The 26,511-nt window shown below is 34.7% G+C and overlaps 1 protein-coding gene across 6 annotated transcripts in view; it reads right to left on the bottom strand.

Annotated features, from left to right (window-relative positions):
• Positions 1 to 26,511, bottom strand: part of USP34 (ubiquitin specific peptidase 34) — a 153,164-nt gene that overhangs the window by 10,576 nt on the left and 116,077 nt on the right. For 5 of the 6 annotated variants that reach the window (XM_064510027.1, XM_026094585.2, XM_026094588.2 and 2 more), the window contains 22 exons: positions 25,577 to 25,749; positions 24,839 to 24,992; positions 23,260 to 23,338; positions 21,634 to 21,687; positions 21,444 to 21,539; positions 18,974 to 19,038; positions 18,801 to 18,876; positions 18,655 to 18,702; positions 17,836 to 17,901; positions 16,244 to 16,324; positions 14,891 to 14,976; positions 13,523 to 13,691; positions 13,363 to 13,437; positions 12,672 to 12,823; positions 12,209 to 12,257; positions 11,989 to 12,093; positions 11,823 to 11,867; positions 10,400 to 10,504; positions 7,757 to 7,904; positions 6,114 to 6,748; positions 4,367 to 4,524; positions 3,059 to 3,137 (listed from right to left, as the gene is read on the bottom strand). In XM_064510027.1, coding sequence (XP_064366097.1) covers positions 3,059 to 3,137; positions 4,367 to 4,524; positions 6,114 to 6,748; positions 7,757 to 7,904; positions 10,400 to 10,504; positions 11,823 to 11,867; positions 11,989 to 12,093; positions 12,209 to 12,257; positions 12,672 to 12,823; positions 13,363 to 13,437; positions 13,523 to 13,691; positions 14,891 to 14,976; positions 16,244 to 16,324; positions 17,836 to 17,901; positions 18,655 to 18,702; positions 18,801 to 18,876; positions 18,974 to 19,038; positions 21,444 to 21,539; positions 21,634 to 21,687; positions 23,260 to 23,338; positions 24,839 to 24,992; positions 25,577 to 25,749 — 2,698 coding nt within the window. The remainder of the gene's footprint in view (positions 1 to 3,058; positions 3,138 to 4,366; positions 4,525 to 6,113; positions 6,749 to 7,756; positions 7,905 to 10,399; positions 10,505 to 11,822; positions 11,868 to 11,988; positions 12,094 to 12,208; positions 12,258 to 12,671; positions 12,824 to 13,362; positions 13,438 to 13,522; positions 13,692 to 14,890; positions 14,977 to 16,243; positions 16,325 to 17,835; positions 17,902 to 18,654; positions 18,703 to 18,800; positions 18,877 to 18,973; positions 19,039 to 21,443; positions 21,540 to 21,633; positions 21,688 to 23,259; positions 23,339 to 24,838; positions 24,993 to 25,576; positions 25,750 to 26,511) is intronic. The other variant, XM_026094587.2, reaches the window with a different exon arrangement.

Below are 26,511 nucleotides of genomic sequence, written 5' to 3'. Positions count from 1 at the left end.
AAATTCTAGCACAAGATGTAAGAAAAGATATTTAATCTGCTGGGATATTTCAAGGATAAAGAAACAGTAAGCTCATTCCCTATAATGCAAAATTGTGATATGTCATTTTTATATTACAAAGAAGATGAAAGATATATGGACAACGCTCCTAAGTAGAAAACTGTTTTCTGGATGTGACAACTCTTTGATACGCTGTTTTTCACCACACGAAATACTTTCAGTGAGCAAGTGAAAACATACGGTCTGGTAGCATCAAGTTGTAAAGCAATTCAGCTAGGAGCTCAACATCAGCTTTATCTCATTTCTAGCAAAGTTTTACCTGATGATGAATTGCATCTTATGTTAGGCATTCTTTATAATCATAATTATCAATGGTTAGTATGGATCGATGTTAACTAAGCTGTTAAACAACAGTTCTTGGTGCGCATACATGTTTGCATGTTAGTCTACTTATGAGTTTCACATGTGAATAAAGTTACAGCTCGGTTCCTAACTTTTTAGTCCAAGTTTACTGAATATAAGCATTTAAAGGACAAGGAGGAACAGATATTCTGGAGCAACTAACTATAGTTACTCAATAGGCTTAAATTTGTAACAAGCTCGTGAGAATTTAATTTTCAAACAGTACTGCAGTATCTTCATTTTTATCTTTTCTATTTGATACTGTAATTCCAGCTTTTTCTATCAGAAAGATCTTTGTTGCAGAAAATACAAACCAAAACATCAAAAAACTAAGAGAATTTTTTTATAAGTCATATAAAAATAGAGCTGGAATCAACCTCAAAGAATCATCTAATCCATCCATATGCCTTAAAGCAGACTAAATATATTTACATCCTTGACAGATGTTTGCTCAAACTACTCTTGAAGGCTTCCAGTTGTGTTGGCTTACATCTTCCAAATCCATCTAATGTTCCATTTATTGTACAGTTGCAACAACTGTCTACCCGCTTGTTTTGTACCATGGATTTATGCCAGTTTATTGCCCCCCCCCCCAATTACAGTTTTGCATATGCCAAGAATGAATTTCATCTTATTTTTACAGTGTCCCCAACACATCCAGATCATTTTGACTTTTATTCCTGTTAAACACACCTCTCAAATACACCTAATGCCTCCAAGTTTGTGTTGCCAGCATATTTAATGATACTTTCTAGTCCATCAACCAAATCAATAATGGAAGTGTTGAATAAAATCCAACCTCTTCCATCCACCTTAAAAGAAATAGATGAGCGCTTTATTTGCCCTTTTTTAGTCTTCTCGTATCTCATTCATCTTCAAAAAGTTGCCACTAACAGTTCAGAGTTTTTCAGCAACGTGTTTTAGGCTTTTCCTACATTAGTCAACAGCACAGAACCATGCCAGTGGATCTGTACAACAAAACAGTTGGTGTGGAGGGCTTGACATCCAAACTGCACATATTTCAGGGCTGCATTATTTACTCTTTTTTTTTTCTCTATTTTGGATTAACTCTGGTCTGATTGCATGGACCAAATATCCATTTACAGCTGGAGTACATGGTATGTGCTCCTGGAATACATTTTTAGGTTTAGTTTCATCTGAAAGGAATATAGTGTTTCTGCTCTTAGACCACTCCTTCTTGCAAACAGAAGTAAAGTAGGTAGGGAAGATAGGGAGAGTTGCCTTAAAAGTGCACTTCTGATCTGAACTGACACCCGAAGTGTTCAAAAAATGTTAAGCGCAATAGATATCCAAGTATCCTTTAAGCTGTTATTTCTGTATTTTCACCTGTAACCTCAGCCCTTTTTAACTAACTCTGATTGTGCTCACCTATTCACCTACAGTTGATATATGTAATAAGAAGAATGATGCCAAAAAAGCATAAAAACTCATCCTTATCAACATAATCAGTTGGTGCTTCCCCTCTGCGCTGAGCAGCAGACAGACATTTTGCTCAATCTTCCTTTCACTGCTAAATAAAGCTCATTAAAGAAGTAAAGACAGGGGAAGCATGCATGTAAAGAAAGCAAACAATGGTTTCTTACTACTCATGACATCTCTGGACAGTTGCATCTCTTTCTGCTTAGCTCTTTCCAATTTTATCCCTCCATTCTCCTTTTCTTCTTTTGTATTCAGTCTTAAAAATCTTTCTTTCCATTTTCTGCATGTTTTCTTCTTGTACTTCATGCCAATGAAGAGTTTCAGATTTAACTGATTTCCTGCTACACTGCCTACCCTTTCTTCACATTTGGAAAGTTGGGAGCTTTTTTCTCCTCCTTTAATTATCTCTAATTTTTTTCTTAGACTTGTCTCCATGACATCTTACCAACTAATTCTCTGAATGTTTTGAGGTCTTCTGATTTCCCTCCTCCCATTCTTAAGGATCACGGACTCTCATTTCCTGTTCACGCTCATCCAAACTGCCTCCCAACTTCACTTTCTCAGTCAGTGCCTACATTACAGTTAGAATCCACTATGACTCCCCAGTCATCTTCTTCACTTTCTGCATCAAGAAACTGTCATCAACATGCCCAAAAACTAATGAACAAATTTTACTGTGTCGTATATCCTTCCCAAAGGAACCTGCAGGTGTTACAATTTCATTTTATTCCCAAGTCCATAAAAGCCACCTACCTTCCTGGTTTAGTGATCTATAGTAGACCATACCACAAGAATTCTTTCAGTAGACCTAATTTGCTATCCATAATGGACCTCAGAGCAAGCGTATCTATCCTTGATATATGAGACAAAACATCACCTTTTACTTCTTGCTCATCCTTCCTGTTTAAGGTACATCCTTTTACAGTTATTCTACCAAGTCACTGTTATCAATTAAACCACTGTCTTTATCCAGTATTAAGATTTTTATTGCCTCAAATTTACTCATTAGACTTCCTACACTATTGTTCAGAAATGTAAAATGTCTGGCAATCTTTTTTGGCCTTCCTATGATCCTTAAGATGTCTTGTATTATTCCACATCTTTTATTTTAAATGCTATCATATTAAAACATCCTAAAGCCAATACTTTTGTAAGGAAGGAAGTGATGAGTTGAGAAAGCAAGATGTTTATTTAAATTACAAAGCAAAATATTTACCTCAGTCATCAGAATCAATCCTCTATTAAACACAACAAGAAGTCTGTCTTCATCAGATTCTAATAATATTCTGAAGGCACTAGGAAAAAAAATCCAAACATTTAGAACTAAAAACTGCTTATCACCCTTCACATTTCATACAAATGTTGTATTTTTGAAAATAATCACAGAAGAAGAAAAAAAAATGTAATTGTTCTTTACTTTTGTCTCTTTTTTATTAAAAAACGCCTCTGATGTCAGCTTCCTTTTTACACAGCCTGTTATCCAACGTAATTTATAAACAAACTTTACAGGGGCATTATCCAAATAATGTCTGCAACAATGTTAAAAACTGAGGAAAACAACGTACTTCAAAAGACAGAAGTTCATGCTTCTCAAATAATGCATTTAAACAGAGGGGTCCAGTTAAGCATATGCTTGGACTTCTAAATGTATAAAAATATTTCTATCAGAACATTTTATACAGTATAGCAAAAAATAAAGCATTAGTTAACAGCTAATTAACCATTCATCTCAAGATAGCAATTCTTTCAGTACATCTGGGAAAATCAGGTTGCAATCTATTACAGATAAATAAGTGTAACCCCTCAAGTAACAGAGGCCATTTCTCAGTCCATCCACAGTAACATTTAAAACTGTAATGCCTGGCCTATGCACTCAGGCTATTTACAGTTATATTCAAAATAAAATAAAATAAAATAAAACAAATCACTTGTGTCAGATATACTACTAAGATACACTAAAAAAAAAGAGAAGATACGATACTGGAAAACTCTGTATCATAACTCTGTAGAGACTCTGTAACTCTGCAGAAATTATGCCCACACTTCTGCCCAAGAACGAATGTCAACAGCAGATGAAATTACTGGTTTGTGAATCTATACAAATCGTGACAGGCTGGGGTAGGAGAACAGAATTTCAGCTTTAATGCTGAATTTGTAGGTTTGATTGGTTTTAGTTTTTGTCAGGGGCTTCATTAATACCATTTTGTCATGGTTTTTCTTTTTGAGCAGTAACAAAATACAACTTGTTTTACAGCTGTTTATTGTACAATATTTGTTTAGTTGTATTAATCTTTAGATAATGAAACCTTCTAAAATAAATAATTTTCATGAACAACAGACTTTGGAAAAAAGATACAATTTTACCGTTCTGTTTGTTTACTTCTGAATAAAAATATCCTTGCAAATTTTTCAAAAAGAATATCAAATGAACAACCATATTTTTATGGTACTTCACTTTCCATAAAATATAGTTCTTATTCAAACAGGATTAGATTGCTATACTACAGCTTCACTACTAATGTACCTTATTAAAGTAGTCCAACAAGACCGACCATCCAAGCAGCGCAAGTAACAGCTTATGGTTGTTTTCTTAAATTGCTTTATATCTTCTATCTCTTCCTCTCTCATGTCTGGTCTTTGAGCTACAAATAGTTGCATGAGGTTAAACAGCTCTTCCACTGCCTAGAATATGCAAAAATATTAGGTTAGCATAATCTCTCTCAATATGTTATCATTTATATCTTCTTATTTATTCCTCTGTATTAATTCTACTAAGCAATACTAAGAAGAAATATATGTAAGCAACTTTAGAAGTGAATATATTTTGTTTTATAACAATGTTATAAAATCAGCAGACAACATTTGAAACTGAAATAATTTAAACTAAATGGTTCCTAAAAGCTAAAAACTCAAATGTAAAAGTTGTGGCTATTTCTTTTCTATCTACAAAACAGTTTTACTTTAGCCTTTACTATTTATTGTGTGGATTAGTTCACAAATTATTTGATGATGCTCACTGTATATCCTACTTTTCTGAAGACGTTAGCAGCAGATTTAAAAATAATATTCTGAACTTGGGCAGATATTTGAGATAGCCTTTTAGCACCTTAAAAGGATGTTTGGACACTTACTACCAGTAACTTATTCTGTAAGTACAGTAAGTACATTTATTGCTACGTATGTACAGACAGAAGAATCTGCGACATCCTGCTCCAGGTGATCAAAGTTCCTGGCCTTCCTACAGGAATTTAGGGTCATTTTCTGCAGCATGGCTATGCATGTTCTCTGAAGATAATATTTATATTCTAAATAACATAATCCAGAAAGCTGCTTGTGCTGAAACTCAGTGAAGTCCTATATGCACGGAAGACTAAACAGTGGAGTAAGTAGGGCTGCCTGTGATACAGAGATTTCAGAGGGGAGATGCAAACAAGGAAAGCAGCAGGAGTCTTTCCAGACAGCCAGAGTGTAAATTCACTCCATGAGCCGAACTAGACAGAAGTTTAACCCAGCAGATTCCATATATCCTGCTACTCTATCTAGTGAAGAAATCTCTGTATTCTTTCTGTCCTTGCATACACGTAAGTGACCTGAAGGCAAGATTCACTGAGTAATCACGCAAAACTGCATACTTAGCCTCTTAAAAGCTTTGTAAGCCTGTTTGCTTACTATTACACATACAGTATTTTAACTAGTACCTATTTTTCCACTGCATGTGTCATAGTACTGTAGAGACAGTGGAACTCCCAGTGTCCCAGTGCCTTGCAAAAGATACACAAGTGTTCCCAAAGTGAACAACAGGCCATCCCCTGTTTAAATGATATAGGCTAAACCTTGGCCCTATCCAAAAAACTGAAAGCAAAGAAGAAACTAACTGGGAATTCCTCCAAGTCTGCTTGTTAGAATGCTACACACTTTCTGGAGACCACCACTAAAGGCTCCTTCCCCGGTCCTCATAAACTGCTGTAGAAAATATTGAAGAATAGCAGAAACATCAATGTCTGCATCCTCAAAAAGCAGATGCTCTCCAATGGTCACACAAAAAGGAAAAAAATCCAAAATACTCTCCCCCAAAGAACACCAACTGCATGTAAACACATTCTAATTACTTATACAGGAAATCAAATATCATACTTTCACAGAAAATCAAATATCATACTTTTACCACTGGATACATTAAATAAGTCTTTTCATCTCTCATTAAAAGAGAAGTTCAGTAAGGGAGGAAATATTAAAAATGAAACCACATTCTTCAGCATCAATCTACTTACTCCTGGGTACTGACTGGCATGCGGCGTGAGATTCTTAAAGGCCCACTGGATATTCTGGTGAGAAGCCAACTGCCTCGTGAACGCAGGGGACTGCTCACAGCAGAGGCGCAGGATGCCATAGTAGGCAGGGAGCATCCCACGGTTAAAGAGCACCACATCCTGATCGTCATGGTCTGCGAGGATGTAATTGAAGGCAATGTTCTTTGTCACCACCGGATTCTGTACAATAAGGCGTACATTCTCTGGACAATCGACACACACGTTATACCAAAAAGACAGCAAAGCCTGTTTATTGTGGTTGGTGGCTATAGCCGGCTCAGAAAGTTTAGGCTGGAAAAGATTCCATAAGTCCATGAAGTACGTAGAAAACATGAGTTTCTCAGTTTTTGAGATCAAACAGTATGTCATGAAACTGAAGTAGGGCACCAGTTTTGTAGTGCCGTGAACAGCAGCATCAACATACAGCTTAGCTCTTGAAAGAAGGCCAAGAAGCACATTGTAGACTTGATGAAGAACTACTGTAGTATCTGGACTGAGAGGCAGATCACGTGTAGGGATGTGCAAGGAGCGGGTGGATCGGAACATCTGACGGAACGAATTGCTTGGAATAAGTGACACCAAGAGATAGGCTGCAGCTTCAAATAAAAACAAATTTGTTATACCATTGAAAAGGGCACACATGCTTAATAGCCATTTACATAGAAGTTAAATTATACTGCATTTCCCTTACAGATTTCAAAGCATTTTACAAAAGCTGGCAAGTATTACTATATTTGCTATGGTGATGAAAAAATACAGGGAGTAAGGCTTGAACAAAGCAGGTTAAAAGGGGTGTTTAGAATAGCATTCAGGCCTCCTTACCCTACGTACCTGCCTACTGCTTTGCTCTAACTATTGTAACATGATGCATCCTGTTGCACACACACAAAACTAGATGATGTTTTTTATGAATAAATTGTCTACTACTTCGTCAAGACATCATTCCTTGTCTAAAGATCTCTACAGTTGCAAAGCTGTATCTCCAGTCTCCATGTCTCTCAACCACAGTCCAGAAAATTTGTTGAAGTTTAAAATATTCTCTTACTGTGGAATTCCCTTTATAAAAACACTTTCAGAGACATCACATTTATAGTGATCTTGGCAATGACCTGGCAGCGTGACTCCTGGCAGAACAAACCAGGGAGCCAGGACACCCTAGATCTGGGGAGAAGCACAGGCTTCTCTTGAATCCACAAGGTCAAAGTACTCAGAAAAAGACAGTCTGTGATGGGTGAAAGAACAGCAACTCCTATTCCTACCCACAGTGCAACTATGTGATGAAAACTCTATGTAGAGCCTGTTGGATTAGTCCTTTTTCTTCTTATAAGTTGCCACGAATCATGTAGATTAACCATGTAGCATAAAGAACTTACAGTATCATTCAAGTTAATAAACAAAAATCCGTCTTTCATCAACTACGGGTAACATGTCTTGATGAGGAACCACAGTTGTATTAATATTTTAAAATAAAGCAATCCTAAAGCAATTGGATAAGGAAGCAAAGGTAAGCACAAGGGCACGTGTTTCATTCATGATAGGAACAGCAGATGCATAACAACTTGCCACAACAAAAGAAGTAATTTCTTTAATTTAAATTAACTTACAAGTTCTCACTCTAGGATAGTTGTGTGCCAGAAGAAAACGTTCAACCCAGTTTTCCATATTTTGCAGCACCCAGCTGTGAGCTAGTTTATTTCGAGGGGTTTGCACAGCCAGCCAATCCAGGCACTGAGATGGGTTGTATTCAATGACCTGAAAGAGGAATAAGAAAAGTCAAAGAGAACCTTGATAGTATTTACTGACTGTACCAAGTAACCAAAAACAACTATTAAGACTTTCAATAACTTTTTGCAAAATCATGTAGAGCTTTTGAAGCACCTACAGGACTTAGGTTTTGCAGCAGACCAAGAAAAACCTTACTAAATTTCAGTGGGGTTTGTGATTCTAAATCTTGTTTGGAGCTTTTGAAAGCACAATCTGTCATTTAATCCAGGAAGTTGCTCTACAAATCCTTTTCTGTACATTTTCTGTTTGACATATTTAAGAGTTGAAATGTAGAAAGAGAAAACTGAGTAATCTTTTCTTTAGAAACAAATAAATCTTTTTTTAAAATAGTTAACGCACAACCTTAACAGTGAATCAATACTTTTTGAGTAAGTTATATTCATATATATATGAAAAGAACATAAATGGTATGCAAATATGTCCATTTAGCATCATGCTGAGGGTAACCATGATTTTTATGAATATGCAGTTTCAAGGAATACATTCATCTAATGCTTTTCAAAGCTAATGAAAAGCCTGTGGAGCGCTGCTGTACAGTCATGAAAGCTTTACAGACGTAAGGACATGATGTACCTTCCTGTGCCTTTCTGGTTTGGTGTGGATGGAAATTTATTGACATACTATCAGGCCAATAAATGTGTTCTTTAATTTGCTACTTTTTTAAAACAGTTTGCTTTTTACTTTAAGGTCTAGGTAGCTAGATAAGGAAAAATGAACTCTATTTAAGGAACCCTAGGAAGTAACTGCTGTGGTGAAGACATTCCCACATACTATAACCTACCAGAAGAATATGAGAGGCTGACATGACCAGCTTATAAAATTTTAATCTCCATTTAAAAATAAAAACATCAAGAGCAATCTCCTCCCTTTTTTGAAATAACAGTTTGATATGTCAAGTTTTCTGCATAATAGCTGGAGAAAATCTCCAAGAAAGAGACTAATTGTTCACTGTCTCCATCACTTCTTAGTGACTTCTAGAAACTGGAATGCTTGCAAAAGTGGGTTGTATGCCTTAAATCAGTCTGTCTATGCATTAACTTCTGGGCTTCCCATCTATGCCTACATAATTTGTATCTCTAAACCTTCAAACATGTCAACAACGTGGGGATCATCATGCTAGCAACACCACAAAACAAACTGATGACTTCTACTGCTAAAAGCTTGGCTTTCCATCAGAAACCTGTCACCATCTTGCTTCCTCTGCAGGTTCAGTATGAATAGTGGGAATGAGGAGGGAAATAAAAAAGAACATTCCATGGCAAATTATATACATAAAATCTATAGTTAGTGCCTGAAAGAGGAAGCACATGTACTTTATGCCACAACTTATATATTGTCATAGGAAGCTTAATTTCAAAAACTCTTTTGAAAAGGTTTCCTTACTGTTAAGAGAAAGCCATAACCTACCACTTCCCTTTACACAGAAGGCAGTTAGATTAATTCTTCACTTTGAGATCCTCTGTTTGAACTCTTCTTACTTGACCTACAGGAGTTACAGCTAGTTCATATTCAGATATGAACTGGTATACGCTTACCCAGATTACTTGACTGTTCTTATCCCTATAGCTACTCCTAATCACCAGCAGAATACTCATGATCAAGAAACCATATTCTACCCCAGACCATTTCAGTGGATAAGACAGGTTTATGTTTTATCACAGGCCCAAATTCTGCACAGTAATAATCTTTCACAACCCCTCTCTGTTGAGTTATTAAAAAAAAGCGGAGAAAAAAGGGTACTAAAGGGAATGAACATTCAACAGCTTGTTCTCAACAGTCTTTCAGTTGGATACACTGTTCTTAGGCAGTAACAAATAAAAACAAATTGAACTGGAAACTCAAACAGCAGTTAAGTTGAAGTAAAAGCTTTAATTCCTGATGCATTTCTCAGGTCAAGGAATTTATGCTTGTGCCACTTTGTTAGGCAGTCCTTCTCCCTCTCTTTAGAAAAGCAAGCAAGAATTCTCCTGCACCATAGCAATTTTCAGATTCAAATTAATACTTATTTTAATTGTTAAAGTGTTAATGAATACAGAGAGCAAAAACCATACAACTGACATTCAAAGAATCAGTACATAATGGGCAAAAACACTGACAAAGGATGGGACTTGAAATATTTTAGACCTTGAGAAAGGATAACTGAGAAAAATTAGAGGAATTTGCCCAGAAGAGGAATTTTAGATCCTTATTATGAATCAATTTATTTCTTCTTAAATTAAAGTTTAAAGTTAAATTGAAGTACCACTTAACCAGAATGATGTTAAAATAACATAAATTACAACAGAACTTTTCATGTCTATTAACTGTTGCGGTTTATTCGGAAGAGAAATGGTCACAAAAAAAGATCATGAATTGGTGTAGCAAGGATGACAGTGTAGTGTAAAACCCTTTCAAATACTTTAGTGGAAAAGAGTGACAAAGAAAAAGGCATTTTGGCTTCTGTTTGTTTTTACATATTTTACCTCCCATATCCTCTGCAGAATATAAGAAGCAAAGGGTGGCATTCCTGGGGGTCCACCAGCAAATTCCATTAGCATGGTCAGCAATTTGAAAAAAGGATTGGCTGCCTGTAATGCATAAAAATAAAAATATCCATTTTGATCTATTCCACTTTACCCAGTAATTTTTGAGAGACTTTTCCTTAAAAAAATCTAAATATTTTCACAAAAATATATTTCTATGAACTTCAGACATGAAAATTTTAAAAACTTTTAATCCTTTACTATTTCATCTGTAAACAATCCACATATGTATATAGTAGAATTAAGCCACTGGTTATAGCTAGTGCAAGGCACCATGATCATACTAGATATGACCAGTAGCAGAAGTATACAGCTACAAGAAAGTAACAGCATACATTTGTAAGCTAGACATTATTCTCAAAGGGCAAATATTAAGTTGCGCAGTGTTGACTTTACCAATTTACCCTTTTATATACATAGAAAGTATCACTATCTCAGAAAAGCTATTATTTTCATGTGTATGCATAACATGTAACATGCATCCAAAAAAGTTTATCCAAAAGCATCACATAATTATTGAGGGTTTACACTGATCATTATTATTGGCATATGGTTTCCTTCTGAAACCATCAACATTTCTACTCTACCATGTTAGCTCTAATTTCAAATTTTTTTTTTAAAGTTTGCTAAGACTCACACAGCTTTTAAAAATGCTTTGATAAAATGGTTACTATTACTATTATTTTATATCTTGCACCTCACCAAGGGTGTCTATTGTGCATGTGTATATGTGCAACGCAAAAATGCATAAAAATGTAGCAAATGTTAGCATGAAGGAGGGAATAGATTGTCATCTGATAGTGCCCATTCTATCACACAAAGCAAAGCTGTCATGAGAATCATGTAGCATGTGCTTCTTTCCCAAGCATGGTTACGTCTCCTCTGCTTGACATGCCCTCAATTTTTCCTGATTTTTTTTTTCTTTTCTAACAGCAGCATACAAGAATGTCCTTGTGTGAACATACACTTCTCCACTCTGCGTATATTTTTCATGTGGAATCCATTTGGAGCTCTCAGGATTTTTGTTATCATCAGGGCAGGAATTTATTCCGACTAAGAGATGTGTTTGCATGCACAGAACTGCAAAATAGTGCCCCAAAACTTGAACAACCAGATGATAAAGATATGTGGAGAATCTAGGAATATGTTGTTTGGCTTTGAAGCAAACTTTTATCTGAAACTGCGAACCAGATTTCTGCTTTAGAAAACTTAATATACAGTGCAGTTAGACTTTATTTTCTGTCACAGAAACGTTCATGGATCATTTTCCATGCAGAACTTTTGATTAGCAAAGGATTAAGTTATTTAAAACAGAAAAATATTAATACAAATCATTTAATAGACAGGCAGTATGTTTACATACCTCAGGAGTCAACTTTGCTATAGATGTGAAAAGCATGGACACAATCTTAAAAACAAAACAAACAAAACTCACTTAGACTTATGCTTATTCAGTTAAAATAATAAATCATCCCATTACACGTTTTAGAAAAGAGCTTCAACAAATAGCTATAGCTTCTAACACTTACATGTTCTGCGAGTCGATTATTGTACCGGCACAAACTGAAAATGAGATTGCAGGTTTGCCTAATGTTGATACCATCGCGGATATGTTGAAACAAAAAAGGAAAACCCTGTAACAAATGACAAGATATTACTACAACCTTCATAATTACATATGTACACACACATAAACACATACATGTGTTTATTTTTTAAGGCTTATGCATTTATATTTAAATGAATTACCTTTCCTCCTGTTAATGCTGCCATATCATTTTGCGACAAAGTTAAATGCCTAAAATACAAGAAAACCTTCATCACTTTACTTTGGAAATTATTGTTAGGTTGAAAGAGACATACAGGACTACGAGTGTTAGTTGATAATCCTCAATATCAAAATACATAAGAGAAAATAAAGTTATCAAAACAAAACTGAACGATAATAAATATTTTGTAATTAGACCAAATAAAAAGAAAACCAAATGAGGGTAACTGAATGTGTTCTAGGATTTAGCTCGAATCGTTTATTTGGTCAACAATGACAGAATATTTACTTTAAAATCATCAATAATACAGCTTACCCACATACAAGCTCATTTATACTTGTTAAAAAAACTAAAAAGCAAAACCCAGAAAAACCCGTAATTTCATGACAAACTAACTTAGATTAGAATTTGCTTTTGGTTTTTAATTTTTCAGAATCTCTTGCCTTTCTGAGCGAGACTGTTCAACTAGAAGAGCAATCAGGGCAATCATCTTTTCAAGTGCAGCAGGCCTGTATTTTTCTTCTGCTAAAGAAAGTATATCTTCCTCTTCCTCCTCTTCCTCGCCTTCCTCCTCAGAAAGTACTTCAACCTGTGGCTGAAGGGAATAAAGGATAACTCCCATGTGGACATTTTGTACCTTAATTTCAAAAAGCCTGTAGATGTTGCATATATTCTGTAATCTTGTTTTATTCGAAACACCTTAATAAACTTGCCTGACGCAAATCAGGTAAATATCTAATTAATTCATTTTCATATTCAAACATTCATTTTGCACAAGCTAAATTGTATTTCCAAATGCAAAAGCTGAACTGAGATCACTATACAGCCTGACCTGGTGATCTGTTTAATAAAAAAAATTGCAAGTAAATTTAGAAGCCTAAGTTGTACAAAAGAAGTAAACAATCCAAATGATATCACTAAGAGCATCATAAGAGCAAATTAAACGGCTTCTGCCTAATATCTATCTTTTACTAAATAGAAAACTGTGCTTTATAGCATAGTCAATTCAGCATCAAATTATATGAGAGTGAAGCAATTTAACAGCTGAAAAACAGTTCAACAGACAAAGTGTCAATGATCATGTAAGTAAAATACGAAAGACTAGTTCTCATTGTGAAAGATACTCAAACTTACATTTTCAGGTCCTTTAGTTCCCATATAGAAATGCACCATTGTTGATATGGCTTGCAGTGAAAGCAAGAACTGGCTCTGAAATATGTAGATATTGAATTACTTGGAAAATACGTACATGTATACATACACACAATTTGTAAAATTTCAAGGCTATACTCACTTCCTCTTCTCCCATTTTGGCAAATTCGTAAAGAAAGGCAAAGTATTCTGTGAGATGTTTACTGTGAGGCTTAACACCATGCTCCATAATTGACAAGAGAGTCTTCACAAAGCGAGTTACACAAGAGCGACTGCCAATGTCTTCCACGGGACCGTCCATGTCATCCGAACTGAAAACATAACCCAGTTTAGATACTTCACATGACAGACAGAACATAAAATGATCCTGAACCAGTCCAAACAAATTTTCAGAAAAAAACACAGCAGTTTTCCACTCTGTCCTACTATAACACTCAGACCTCTGACACTTTCTCTTATGCCAACTAGATAACAACATTGCTTAAATTAAAGTAGCATCCGTCACTCAAAATTCTGAATGGTTATTAAAACTAGTATTTTGAACCAAGATTCTAATCAGAAAAAAACTCTTAAAATAATTGGTCTATGGGATCTCCCACTTATATCATCTCCTTGATTTGCATGTCAAATTTCCTGAGTTTCAAGAAAGAATGCTGTTATGTCTGGCTATGTTGTGGCACTAGGGAAAGGCAGTCTCCTAAACACAGAGAAAGGATCCTGACAAGACGGAAAACATACGTGTCCAACCTTATTCATCCACTAAAAGTTGGATAGCAACACTGAACAAAATAAGTGGCACAGTATTTTAAAATAAGGCTTCCAGAGAAAACTAAAATCTACTTTTTGTTATGAAAACTGCATCTTCATGTCCTGAATTTTGTTATGGCATTATAGTTATCACAAACCCTGCCATTTTTAATTGGGAAAAGGATTACAAGTGTAACCCATCACACACTAGGGAAAAAAAAGCACTTTTTTCCTGCCTCTGATTACATCAGTATCAACAACAAATATTTTATAACTGGAGATAAAGCAACAGTTTTCTTGATAATTAGCAGAAAAAAACAGAATCTGATACTTTTTTCTACTTTGTTACTAAAACTGTGATTTAATTACATGGCACAAGACTGGATTCTAACCTCCAACCTCTCCTACTGGATTTAAAAATTAAAATGGACTCCTGTGTATCTCTGGATTCAACTTACAATCACACTGTCACGTATAAGTAGCCATGTTTACCTCTGCAGCTGGTTATTGACACTGAAAAGAAAGGCCATGTGGAAAATCTAGCCTAAGGGAACAACCACTTCAATTAATGTATCTATACAAACTGACTTCTCCAGTCACAATACTATTTTTAAATGAATTAGAGTATTTAGTGTAGAATAATTAAGAACTATTTAAACAGTACAGTTTTGTTTTTACAAGGTCATTTCGAATAATTCAATAAACAAAAGCAGCTGCTGGAACTCATGAAATAGAAAGAAATATTCAGGTGCTATGATTTTACCAGTCTTCCATTCCTGGCTGGAGATAAAGATGTGCATGCACTGGCCTCAATCGCTGTATCACGTGAATACACAAACGCTGGAACATCTGCAAATGCATAAGTAAATAAATTCTGTATGTTCTTTTTTTAAATAGATGACAATACATGTTTTTGCAACAAAGAATATTCACTCTCTCCAAACACTATTTCCAGCTCTATGTGATTCAAAATTAAAGCTGAGACTGAGATGACCACACTTGGATTATAAGTGTATTGACATATCAAATTTTAAAGGAAAAGTCAAACCTGGTTTTCATAAACAGTTCTTATGGAGGGAGCCTAGAACCAGCTTTCCATATTAGCATGCACTGTATAGCACTGAAACATGTCCTTAAGACTGCTGGCCATAAAAGTTATTTTTTCTTCTATCCCCATTTTCTGAAATGTTTACATATTTTTGGCAAACACTTTTCTATTTTGCCTCTGTCTATAAGCGGGACTTTTGTGAAAATTTTAAGGAGATTCTTTGAGTTTTTTCACTTATAAATGAAAAAACATTCATTTATAAAGCATTCATTAAGGATTAGAGCTTTATCTAAGAACTAGCATAGCGTTTTCCCATGAAATAAATTCATTTAATGAGGTGGTGCATGCAGAAACTATGTATGTCTTTCTGTGGAAATATTACTATAATAATCAGATGACTTAACTTAAATGGAGGTTCAGGTAAGAGGAAGTAATTGCTGATAATAAGTTTTTACCTAAACACTTGCAAAAAAAACTATACGTATAATTGAAACTATTAATAATATTCATATCTCACTGATAACTGTGAATATTCAAATGCTACTAATATAGTTTTTTCATTTTTATAACATTTCCAGAAAAAAGTATTAATGTAACTTTACGGCATAATAAGCCAATGTTATAAAATTAAATCTACCCCTGAAAAACAAAGGCAGAAGGGAAATTTAGAATAGAAGCTTTCACTAGGAGTACCAAATGTAATTTATTATATTTTTTTTCCAAATATGACACATTTTCTTGACACACTATTGTTGAGCCAATTCAGAAAAAATTTTTTTTTTACATAGGATCTTCACATCTGTGGAATCATGTGGGAGTTGCAGAAAAAGACATTTTGTGACCCTAATTGTACATCCACAGCACTATACTAATACAGATTTCATTTTGAATAGTAATGACCCCATAGCCAAATATATTCTCTCAATCATGAGCAAGAATGGAAAAGAATAAGACAAAGGTATTAATAAAAAAATTCAGATTCATTATATGTGTCATAATAATTAGCCATATCTGTTCATGGGTGAAGTAGTCACCTGATCTATATAATAATGTTTTTTTTTTTCTTACCTGTCTCACAATCTGATTGGGACATTTTATTAGAATCTGCATTGGCCACCAATCATCATCAGCCATACGGTCCAAAAACCACTGCAGAAGGTATACACTTTGTTAGATTTATTCCAAATCAACCAGCATGAAAATACTTTCTAGTCTAACTTTCGTTTTGCATGGTATTAAAGTTTAAAGAGATATTGCAGTTATTAAGGAGAAAGCAAATATTAATTCAATGGGAATCTAAATGTCCTTGGTGCATGAGAAGGAATAAAGATCAATAGCAATAAACATTAATATAAATTTACATTCAGTATCTTCTTATCCCTGTATTCTGCATGTCATTATTCATTTATCTGGAAGGACATGCTTATCCTGAAGAATGATGTCAACAGAATTCAAAATGATGCTCACAATGAAGCATAAACTGAAGAATCTTGCAGAGTAGGGATAGGCCTAAAGAAGAACGTAGTTCCTGAATTAGATCCCTTCTGATCTTAAATGTGGAAAAGCCCTACTATCTCCCAAAAGAGAAAATGTGTAACAATAACAGAGAATGATTCATACAAAGTTAGACTCAGCAAATAATTCAGATGAGTCATCTCGTTCCCAGAATTTTGTTTTATTCACAAGGAACGACAGACAGTTGAAAATAAATAATCCAAGTTGCTATTCCTTTTAATTATACCTTAGTGTTCTTCTCTATTTTAAATGTCTTTACTTGTTTTAAGCACCTTAAGACTACCCCATATCAGTGAAACTGTGTCACCCAATCACTAAACATTACATAATGATTTAACAACCTAGAATCTATAAATGAACAATGAATCGAATTCATTTGTATGGAATAACGTATACCGCAGGATACAGTATGTAATAGGAGTCCTTGTACATTCAAGTTATCACAGAAAGTCCACCACAATTGTCTCTTCAATATCTAAAAACTGTGTTCTCACCAACACCACAGTGAATTCTTTGCCCCCAGTTTCGCATTCTCTCTCCACTTTTTCCCTGATTCCTTTCAAGCAGCTTCCTGAAGGTTTTTATATAAAACCATTACTCCATTTTTTCTCTTTCTTCTAGAAGCTTTCAGTTTTTATACACATTGGGTTCGAGATCCTCAGCTTCACTAGCAAGACTGTATGAATTTGTTTTTAACTAACTCTGGCACTATCCACTTTTCCAAGTCCCTTCATTGCACCACGGCCTTTTATCTCACTGTTCTCTCCTCCATTCCCTTCCATTCTATTCCTTCAACATGAATTTGTCTATTTCTTTTGTATGATCTCATTTAAATCGCTCTGTAACATAACACAAATCAAAATGAAATAAACAATCATATAAAGAGGATGTGACACAACTAGTCTTTTATTCCAGTTACAAAATGATTTTGGCCTGTGGCCTCACCACAGGTTTCTGAAAATAAGAGTCAACTTATTCCCCAGCACCTGCAATGGTCAGAGAGGATGAATTTCACCTCATAGTGCACAAATATGCCAAACACAGAAGCTCACATCCCAGAATATTCCAGGGATATGAGCCTCTAGAGAAGTAAAATAATATATAGGAAGTTGATTTGTACTTCGTTGAGTTCCTAAGTCACTTACTTCACAAGCTGCCTGACTGTTATTAAATTGTTTTGTTAACAGTTCAATCCACTGAAGCATTGTGGGCTGTAAAAGAAATAGAGAAAAAGCTGTACCTTAAAATAATAAATTAAAACCTAATCCTTAAACATTTCTAAGTGGTCAGTTAAATTACTGAATGTTAAGAACAAACATAGTTAAAAACCACTAAATGACCACTAAATGTTTTACAAACTAGTAATGAGTTGCATCTACACAAAAATAGCAGTATGTGCTTTGAAACTAATGCAAGTCGTATATAATGTGTAGTTGTTATCCATGCAGTTTTGTCCAGCTGTAATTGCAATCATATTCTTACTAACCCTGGATGGATCTAGATTAAGTAGTATTATGCCAGACAAGAAGGAAGCAAAATCTAACTGAAAATAAAGACAGTTCAGATGTAATAAAACTTTCTCTTTATTTATGCTAATATTTAAAACTTAAAAATTAATGGGCATAACTGTTGCTCAATGATAAACAATCTAAGACTAATTTTAACAAGTGCTTGTTAAAATTACAGTTCTCATCTCTGAATCATCCAAGAATTTTCAAACAAAAAGAACACAAGATTTGTTGTTCCTGATGTTTTGCTGAGACAAAGTATGCTAAAACTGAAACCCACATTTTTTCCATTATGCAGTGTTTACTATAAATTTATTAAAATGCCATTTTAATTTCATATCATCTACTGTACTTATTACATCTCAAAACCATATTTCTTTAATGAATAAGTACAGACATTTACTTTTACTATATTCATGCAGCTACTTAATGAGAATTTACAAGTAAGTAGAATACCTTTTCCTTTGAATGGATAAATGTCTCTAGTACAAAGGAAGTGCTTAACTGAAAAAAAAAATTGCACCATTAATTATAAAATGCCTGAGTTAAAATATAAACAGCTTCCATTTAAAATAAGCATTATACACTTTTGAAGTGTTTACCTTTGCTGTCATCAGGGATACTGCTTTTGGATCTGGTAGTGTGCTTGGGATGCTACTACACAGCTGCCACATAAACCTAGAGTCAATAATTTTACTTGTTAATTAAAATAAATAATGAAAATCTGCATAAAGAAAAGACATCTTAAAAATCACATTTTTATTGAAAAACTTACCCAAAATACGTATGCTCAAAAATGTTCTTGTCTTGAAGAAATTGCATGTTATCATGCCATATCCACTGAAGAAAAAATGCTAACATCAGATACAAGAAAGTGGTTTATTTCACTACATAAGCATGATTTTAAGAATATTTAAACATTTGCCATGGCAAAGAAAGTATTTTCTCTTAGGAAAATTATTCTCTTTATTTGAAAGCATTGATTCAAACTTGGTTTACTCTTATTACAGCAGATGCTAGCTTGCCTGCCATACAACTTCAGAACAAGACCTCAGTATCTTTTCCTTTTTCTGTAATCTCATTTTTGCATCTTAACTACTCTCATTTTTAGGCTGAAGTTTTCAGAATTGGTCCAACATCTTTAAAAGAAATGTGAGGTCAAGACCATACTTCAATGTCTGCAACAGTATAATAGCTTAAAAAAACCTTCCGAGCACCCCTAATCTCTACTTCAAATCAATTAGACTTTCAGACAGCGTGGCTTAGTATAGCTAAAGGTTAAAGTTCTGACCCAAAGTTTGATGGCTTCTGTGAGCTTTTGATAAGTTCTTGAAGAGTAAGATTTGATTTTCCATCATCATCCAGAACAGAATTTCATGCCAGGTCCCTCTACTCCTCTTTCTGAAATCACGTTTTTGACCAAATCTGTTTGTAGTATTTTTCACTTAAAAATGATTTGAAAGTTTCAAAACTTTCATTTTCAAAAACTGAGAAAGGTACAATCTGATTTGCTGGCTAAGAATGAGCAGCCCTTTTAACTTAAGAGCCAAACATTTGACAGATTCGATAAAGCAATACTTTTGGCCAGAAGGAGCAGAGAAACTGGCCTTTCGGTTGATAAAAAGGGAGAAGAACCACTCGCAAATCCCATTTGGAGGATATATCTAGTACAGGGAGGTCCCTACCAACATACTCTGTGCTCCAGTGCTCTCTCTTTTGCAGTTCCTCAGACCATGCATAGCCTAAGTAGCACCTTTATATAAACAGCCAGGTGTCATAAGTTAGAGCAGCCCTCAACACAGAGGAGAGCAGAGAGAAGTAGCTGTTGCTAGTTTTGTTTTGCCTACCCCCCTTTCCCTAACACCTGGGCTACTCTCTCCAGGACTACGTGGAGGAAGGGATGCTTTCCTGACTCTTGCTCCCTATCATAAGCACAAGTAGTTGTGGTTTTATCTTGTTTTCCCCGAGAATTTCATAATCTACTTGGAAAAGTGCAACGAAACAGTTGGAACTACTCTCTTGTTATGTCCCCCTCAAAGCAGTAAGCTGCCAAGTAACTGAAACTGAGAAAAGGGTGGTGGTTAATCAGAATATTTCCTGTAATATTACAGCTGTTAAAAAAACACTGATAAGTACTCACAAGAAAGCAGTGCTCTCACTTTTTTTCCAAAATATGAAGCAGAATGATTCAGATGTTTGAATTAAAAATTACAGGACAGAATGAGAAAACATGTCTCAAATTTATAAGCAATGGAAATCATCTTAATTTATTTCCTATCGAAAAGCCACAGACCAGAACAATGAGAGCTACAAAATGCTTTCCAGACAGGTTGGCTAGGTTTCACCTAGACCTAACAATTGAGAAACTAACCACTTAAAGTAAGAATTGCCGTAAAATTACGACCTTGTTTCTCTACATCCATGAAGATATTTTTATCCACTCTCCACCACAGTGCTATTTAAATGACTTGAATATTGAAGACCATGAACAGTACATGTTTTTGCTGGAAACAATTTCTATAATTAAGAAAGCTGAACCAAAGTGAAATAAACAGCATTTCTCAAAATTTAAACTGGTCCTCTTACAATGAACTTACAAGCAGTACAGAAATGTTATTCTCTCTCTCTCTTCCCCCCCCTCCTCTGTTTAATACACATGCCCATGTTCTACTGATTGAAGAGCATTATCTGTCTTCAAACTGGGGTTATTTCAAGCGCCTCAGTTACTGACCTGAAGCAATCACCATTATTTTCTGAATTCTGGTCTTACTGTTAACTCGGAGATACAGCTGCACTCCCTCACAACAAAAGCATAGTCTAAAGGATGCTATTTTCCAGAGTTACAGTATCTCACCTCTTAACTAACCTCTCTCCCAGTGACACTGCCAGTGTTCGGTAAGATATTTTGTATCCTCTGATCTTGATCTTTCCCCCTAATTTTTAGCAACAATCTTAAAAATACACTTGTCTCTTTTGGAAGGTATTGTAAGTTTCAGCTAATTTTTACAATGAAGTTTGTTTCAAGCAGTTAAAAGCAATTGATATTGAAATAATCATTATTTTAACAAAATAAAGGCTGATACTCTATTAAACAACATTCACCTAAGAAAAGTAGCTAAATCAAAGGATTATCATCCTATTCTTTAAAATTATAATTGTTTTCCTGTGTTTATTCAGATTCCACTGATTTATTTAGGATTTCTTATTGTATTTTTAAATTGGTGTTAAAACAAATCAACTTGTACCTCCAGCAATTCTGATGAAACATCAAATTTGTAGTCTTTGCCATTTTCCTCCTCTGGTTCCATCCGCTTATAAAACAGCATGTAAGCACTGTGTGTCTTTAAGAAAAAAAAATCTGTATAATTTTTGCTTTGAGGGATAAATCATGAAAGTAGAAATATGTCCATATAACAAGTGTTTGGAGAAAAATACCTTTTCAAAGGAGAAATCCATAAATTTATCAGTCACAGAATCATATGTTTTTGTCTGTCAAGAAGAAAATAAAAGCATTAATGACTTTTTAATGATTTTAAAACTTTTTTTTTAATAGTCTGGTTATTGATAATATGAGGTAAATGTGCAAGTGGACCACTTCATGGCATTTACAAGAGGCTACTGACAATTTATTTCTTGCTTAAAGCATTACAAACAATCTTCTGTCCTTCTATCTTCTACAATGGCCCCCTCCAATTTTTCAAAACTGTTATGCTATATTTAGACCTTATTTCTCATCCAACTCCTTGTCTCATCACATAGATACCTCCTCTTTTTTTGGAACCTAACGATATTTTACCCATTTGCCAAACAACTGTTTTTGTTTTATTTCAGCATATTATCTTTATCACTTACTCGCACAACTGTTTTAATAAGATACTGCATTATTAATAATGTGTTTTATAAAATGATATATACTTACATCATTTTAAAAAATGATCAGCTCAGGCATACCCTGAGAACGTTTGAGAGATATTTTACAGTTGTTTATATTAACACTGCGTAAAAATGTTCACACTGATGGCAAAAGACACTGAGCTGACCCAAAAGATAAAGCTGATTAAGAAATCTTGCACGTCCGAACTCAAACATCTCACCAACTTAAGAAATTTTATCTTTTTACTTTAAAAGAACAAGCAAAACTCTCAAAGCTTGTGGATCTACAAGCTTGAAAATTACTGACTGACATCAGAGCTCAAAGTACTGCCCTGCTGAACAACAGCATAGCTGCACACAGAACTGACATCATTTAGTTGTCACCAGTTAACATGGATCTGACCACAAGAGGTTCTCAGACCAGAATCTAGGAATTACTGGCATAAGGTATAGACAAAGATCAAAAAGCCCTGTTCTTCAGAAAAAGGTATAGACCTGAAATAATTATTCCTTCAGTCAACAGTCTGAGCAACAAGGCCACCGAAGAGAATGGCTCCTTCTCCGGCTTCCTGAAGCTCCTGCTCCTGAATTTTTGCTGAAGCAGCAGCATCCTCACTTCTTGTAAGTAAGTGAATGAGGAGTAAAAGTGAGGAGTAAAAGAAATACCTAAACTGTCTTCTATGAAGACTTCACTGATTTATTTTGATTCATTAGTAATATCTATGCTGTACTTTTGACATCTGCTTTTTAAAACCACATAAAAAATACTTGGATCAATATCCACAAATTAAATTAATATGGTAGTTAGTACAGGAGGAATTAAGATCATTCTCCTTTATCAGTTTAACCTCTGTCCAAAGCATGGTCTTAGGGAAAGTGAAGAAAAAACAGAGATTGCATCATCTGCTGAAACAGTCTCACTCTGCAAAGTCTTTCATCCCCCAAAAGATCACTTGAGAAGACCAACAGTGGGAGAACAGCTGATCTACAGGAACATAAGATTAAGCATCACCTACATAACAAAAATGTCTAAAATACAATACAACTCAGCTAACTCTTCTAACCATTTCACATACATTCACAACAGGTGGTAGACCAAAGATGAACACTATGAAACCCTTCATGAGAGGGTCTTCAGAGCAAAGATTACAATAGCTGAACATGAGAAAAATAAAAGCCTTAACTTACAGTCATTTCTCCACCAAAACATTCAGAAGCAAGCTGGGCAGAATCAAATGGTTTTACTTCAGCATCATTGAAAAGATACCTGTAAGAGAGTAAGCTTTTGAAACAACTGCCCTACAGGGCTCAGGGCAGGTAAAAGCATAACAAACACGTAAGAGGATTCTTCAGATTAAGTATTCCTATTAATTACTAAAATCTTGTTTCAAACATTGGCAAACTAAAAAGTGATCCCAAAAGTGACTTTCGATAAGATCACAGGAAGTCGAGATTTCAACAGATATCTTTTTTTAATCAAGAGACACATTATTTTTCCCATTTCTCTACCCTGACTCTGGTGGAGACAGAGTTCTCATGTAGCCAAGGAGATTTGCCTGTCTCTCTTCAATTTGAGTGAAGTGGAAACCAAAATTAAAGAGAAGAGAACCATTTCACATAACAGCAGGGCTCAGAGAAAGATGGCATACTTTCTGCACTGCCTTTGGGGCACAGATTGGATGGCCAGTGGGAACTGTTTCAAAAATGCTCCAGCCAGCTAGGATAGAGAAGAGGAAGAGAGGAAATCTTGTCTCTTTTTTCAGTGTCTCAGCTGAGACACTGAGATGCGACTTCCAGAAATGGTTGGCGCTCTGTTCCTTGCTCTGTGTCACCTTGCAAGAACTTCCCCTTTTCCATGCCTGTCTCTGATCCCTTCCCAAGGACTCCCTCTTCCAACTATTTTTTCCATCTTCATCACCATGATATACCCAACATATACAGAACTTCCCAAATTAAAGTCAGATGTCATAGGCAAGAAAATATTATAATTCTTTTTAGAAAGGAAGAAAATACTGCATAGCATTTGGTCATGTTTCTATCAATAGGTCTCTGCTGATCACATATGCCTAGGAAGGCACCTATCCCCACTTTTTTAATCCTTAGAAACAAGTATTACAAATAAAAAAAGTCAAATATTCCAACATATCACTGTAAATTGCGTCTGGGTGGAACTGACCAATAGGAAAAAATCACTAGCTAGATAAACTTAAAAATAAAATGTGAAAACAATATATTTGATATATAAAAAGCACAGTAAAAACAGATTTTAATAACCTAAGTATTGTAACAGCATTTCCTCCACATAGAATTCAGTGAGTTTATAGAGAAAAAAATTTGGTTCACTGAAACCTGACAAAATGAAAAAAACTCAATTTCAAAATCATAAATGTAGCTGCACCCTCTTCAAAGGTAACAACCAACTTTCATGATGAAGGACAATATTAAATCTTACCGTTTATATACACTGAAGTATTTATGATACAGTCATCAATATTTGTGTCAGGAAACAAGCATTGGCTATAACGTAACACTAGCATGGCATTCACCTGCTGCCCCGGGGTGCAGGGTGCTCCACAAGTATTACAGCGGCAGCACACAATCATGTACACTAAGAAGTTAATATACTTACACCCATCAAACTCCAACACCTTGGGCTCTTGAAAGAGACCTACAGCGTATATCTCCTATATGACTGGGTCTGACAAAGTCATCAATTTTTATTTACTTAAACATAAGAAATGACAGAATTTTGCTTTGTATAACTCACCATTTGTTGTTTTTGTAAGCATGGGGATTGACTATATCTCTGATAAAACTGTAGTAATGTCCACCGTCTGCTGTCCCTGTATGAACTGTCACGCCTATCAAATCATACTCGTAACTCTCTGTTTCTTTCAAATATTCACCATCTTCCTTAAAACCTTAAATAATTTAACAGAATATTTAGCGAGTTATTTCCTAAATATCTGAACTTCAACACTGGTGTGTCTTACACACACATTTCCTGTAGTTACACTTAAAAATTTCCTTTTCTTTTCAGCACTGCACAATGAAGACAGCCAGAAAATCCACACCCAACAGAAGCAGCATAGTCTCTACTCTTGTGAAACATTTGCAGTTTTTTGCAAGGCATCACTACTGAAGAGGTTAGAACTAATAACTAAGTTATTCCAAATTAGCAAGTCTAATTTCTTATGGCAGTTGGTCAGCCATTTTCTGAAGTTCAAGTATTACTCTATAAAACCAAAGTGACCAATAATTAACTGTATGTAACTACTTGCAATTTCTCTCATATTTTGTAAACAGTTTTAGGCATAATTCAAAAATAATTGGTCAATTTTCTCATATTAAATAAAATGCATAACTTCTTTGGAAATACAGACTGATTAAAACTTTGTTTGATTTTATTTGCTTAAAAAAAACACTAATTGTTTGCAGGTAACATATACAGATGCCAGAAACACGAAAGAGACAAAAAATGTTGAATTCATTTTATGAGGCATACCTTCTTTTCTGTCATTTTTTCCCATGAGGAAATCTTCGGTGTAAGGTGTCATATCCAAACGTAAAGGGAATGAAAAATGTGTATTGACTTTCTCCTTCATCATGGTTACCATATTAAATGTATATCTCATTGTGTTGAAGCTTAAGATACGAGGTAGTTTCTTAAAACATGCCCTGAAAGATTAAAAATAATAAAGATGTAAGAAACCTTAGTTGCTTAAATGATATTTTCACAAAGATTTTCAAGCCATTTATTTTAAGCATAAAACTGGAAATCAGTTACAAAGTCACCTAAAATGTAGAATTCAGCAATCACAGTGCCTTGGAGTAGGGCAGTATGACAGCACAAAAGTCAAATTTAGCCTATTGAACAATTCCATTTAGACAATTCCATCTTGCCTTGGAACGGACATCAAATTTACTGGTCGGGCATGAATGACAGTTTACTAAACAGACATAGTAAAATGAGCACTGAGGGAATTCAACAATGCAACACCCATCAGTAGGAGTTACTGTTTGGGGAATGACAAATTTCAACGCAGAACATATCTTGTGTTAAATCTCATAAACTGCACATTAATGATTTTCAAATGGTGTACTCTTACAGCCATGTCATTTATAATACCTACAAAAAACAACTGTGAGGTTTTTCATCTTAAAAAGATGAAAATGTTCATCAGATGAAATGCAATGTTTATTGCAATAAAAAGCTAATGCAAAATTGGTCATTTTATCTTTCTGTGTATTAATAGACATTTTGAAGTATGGAAAGATTTTAAAAATTACCAAATTTAGAAGGAGAAATTTGGGATTAGATATGAAACCTAGGCAATTACCTTATATAATGAATAATACAAATACTGAACAGACACCAAAAGAATTTCATTTTTTAAAAACAGATAACAAATAAATAACAAATTTCAAAAGGTACTAATT

Source organism: Dromaius novaehollandiae, chromosome 3 (assembly GCF_036370855.1).
Source record: "Dromaius novaehollandiae isolate bDroNov1 chromosome 3, bDroNov1.hap1, whole genome shotgun sequence".
Classification (NCBI taxonomy): Eukaryota; Metazoa; Chordata; class Aves; order Casuariiformes; family Dromaiidae; genus Dromaius; species Dromaius novaehollandiae.
Note: the sequence above shows the minus strand (reverse complement) of the source record. Positions and strands in the feature narration are given on the sequence as shown.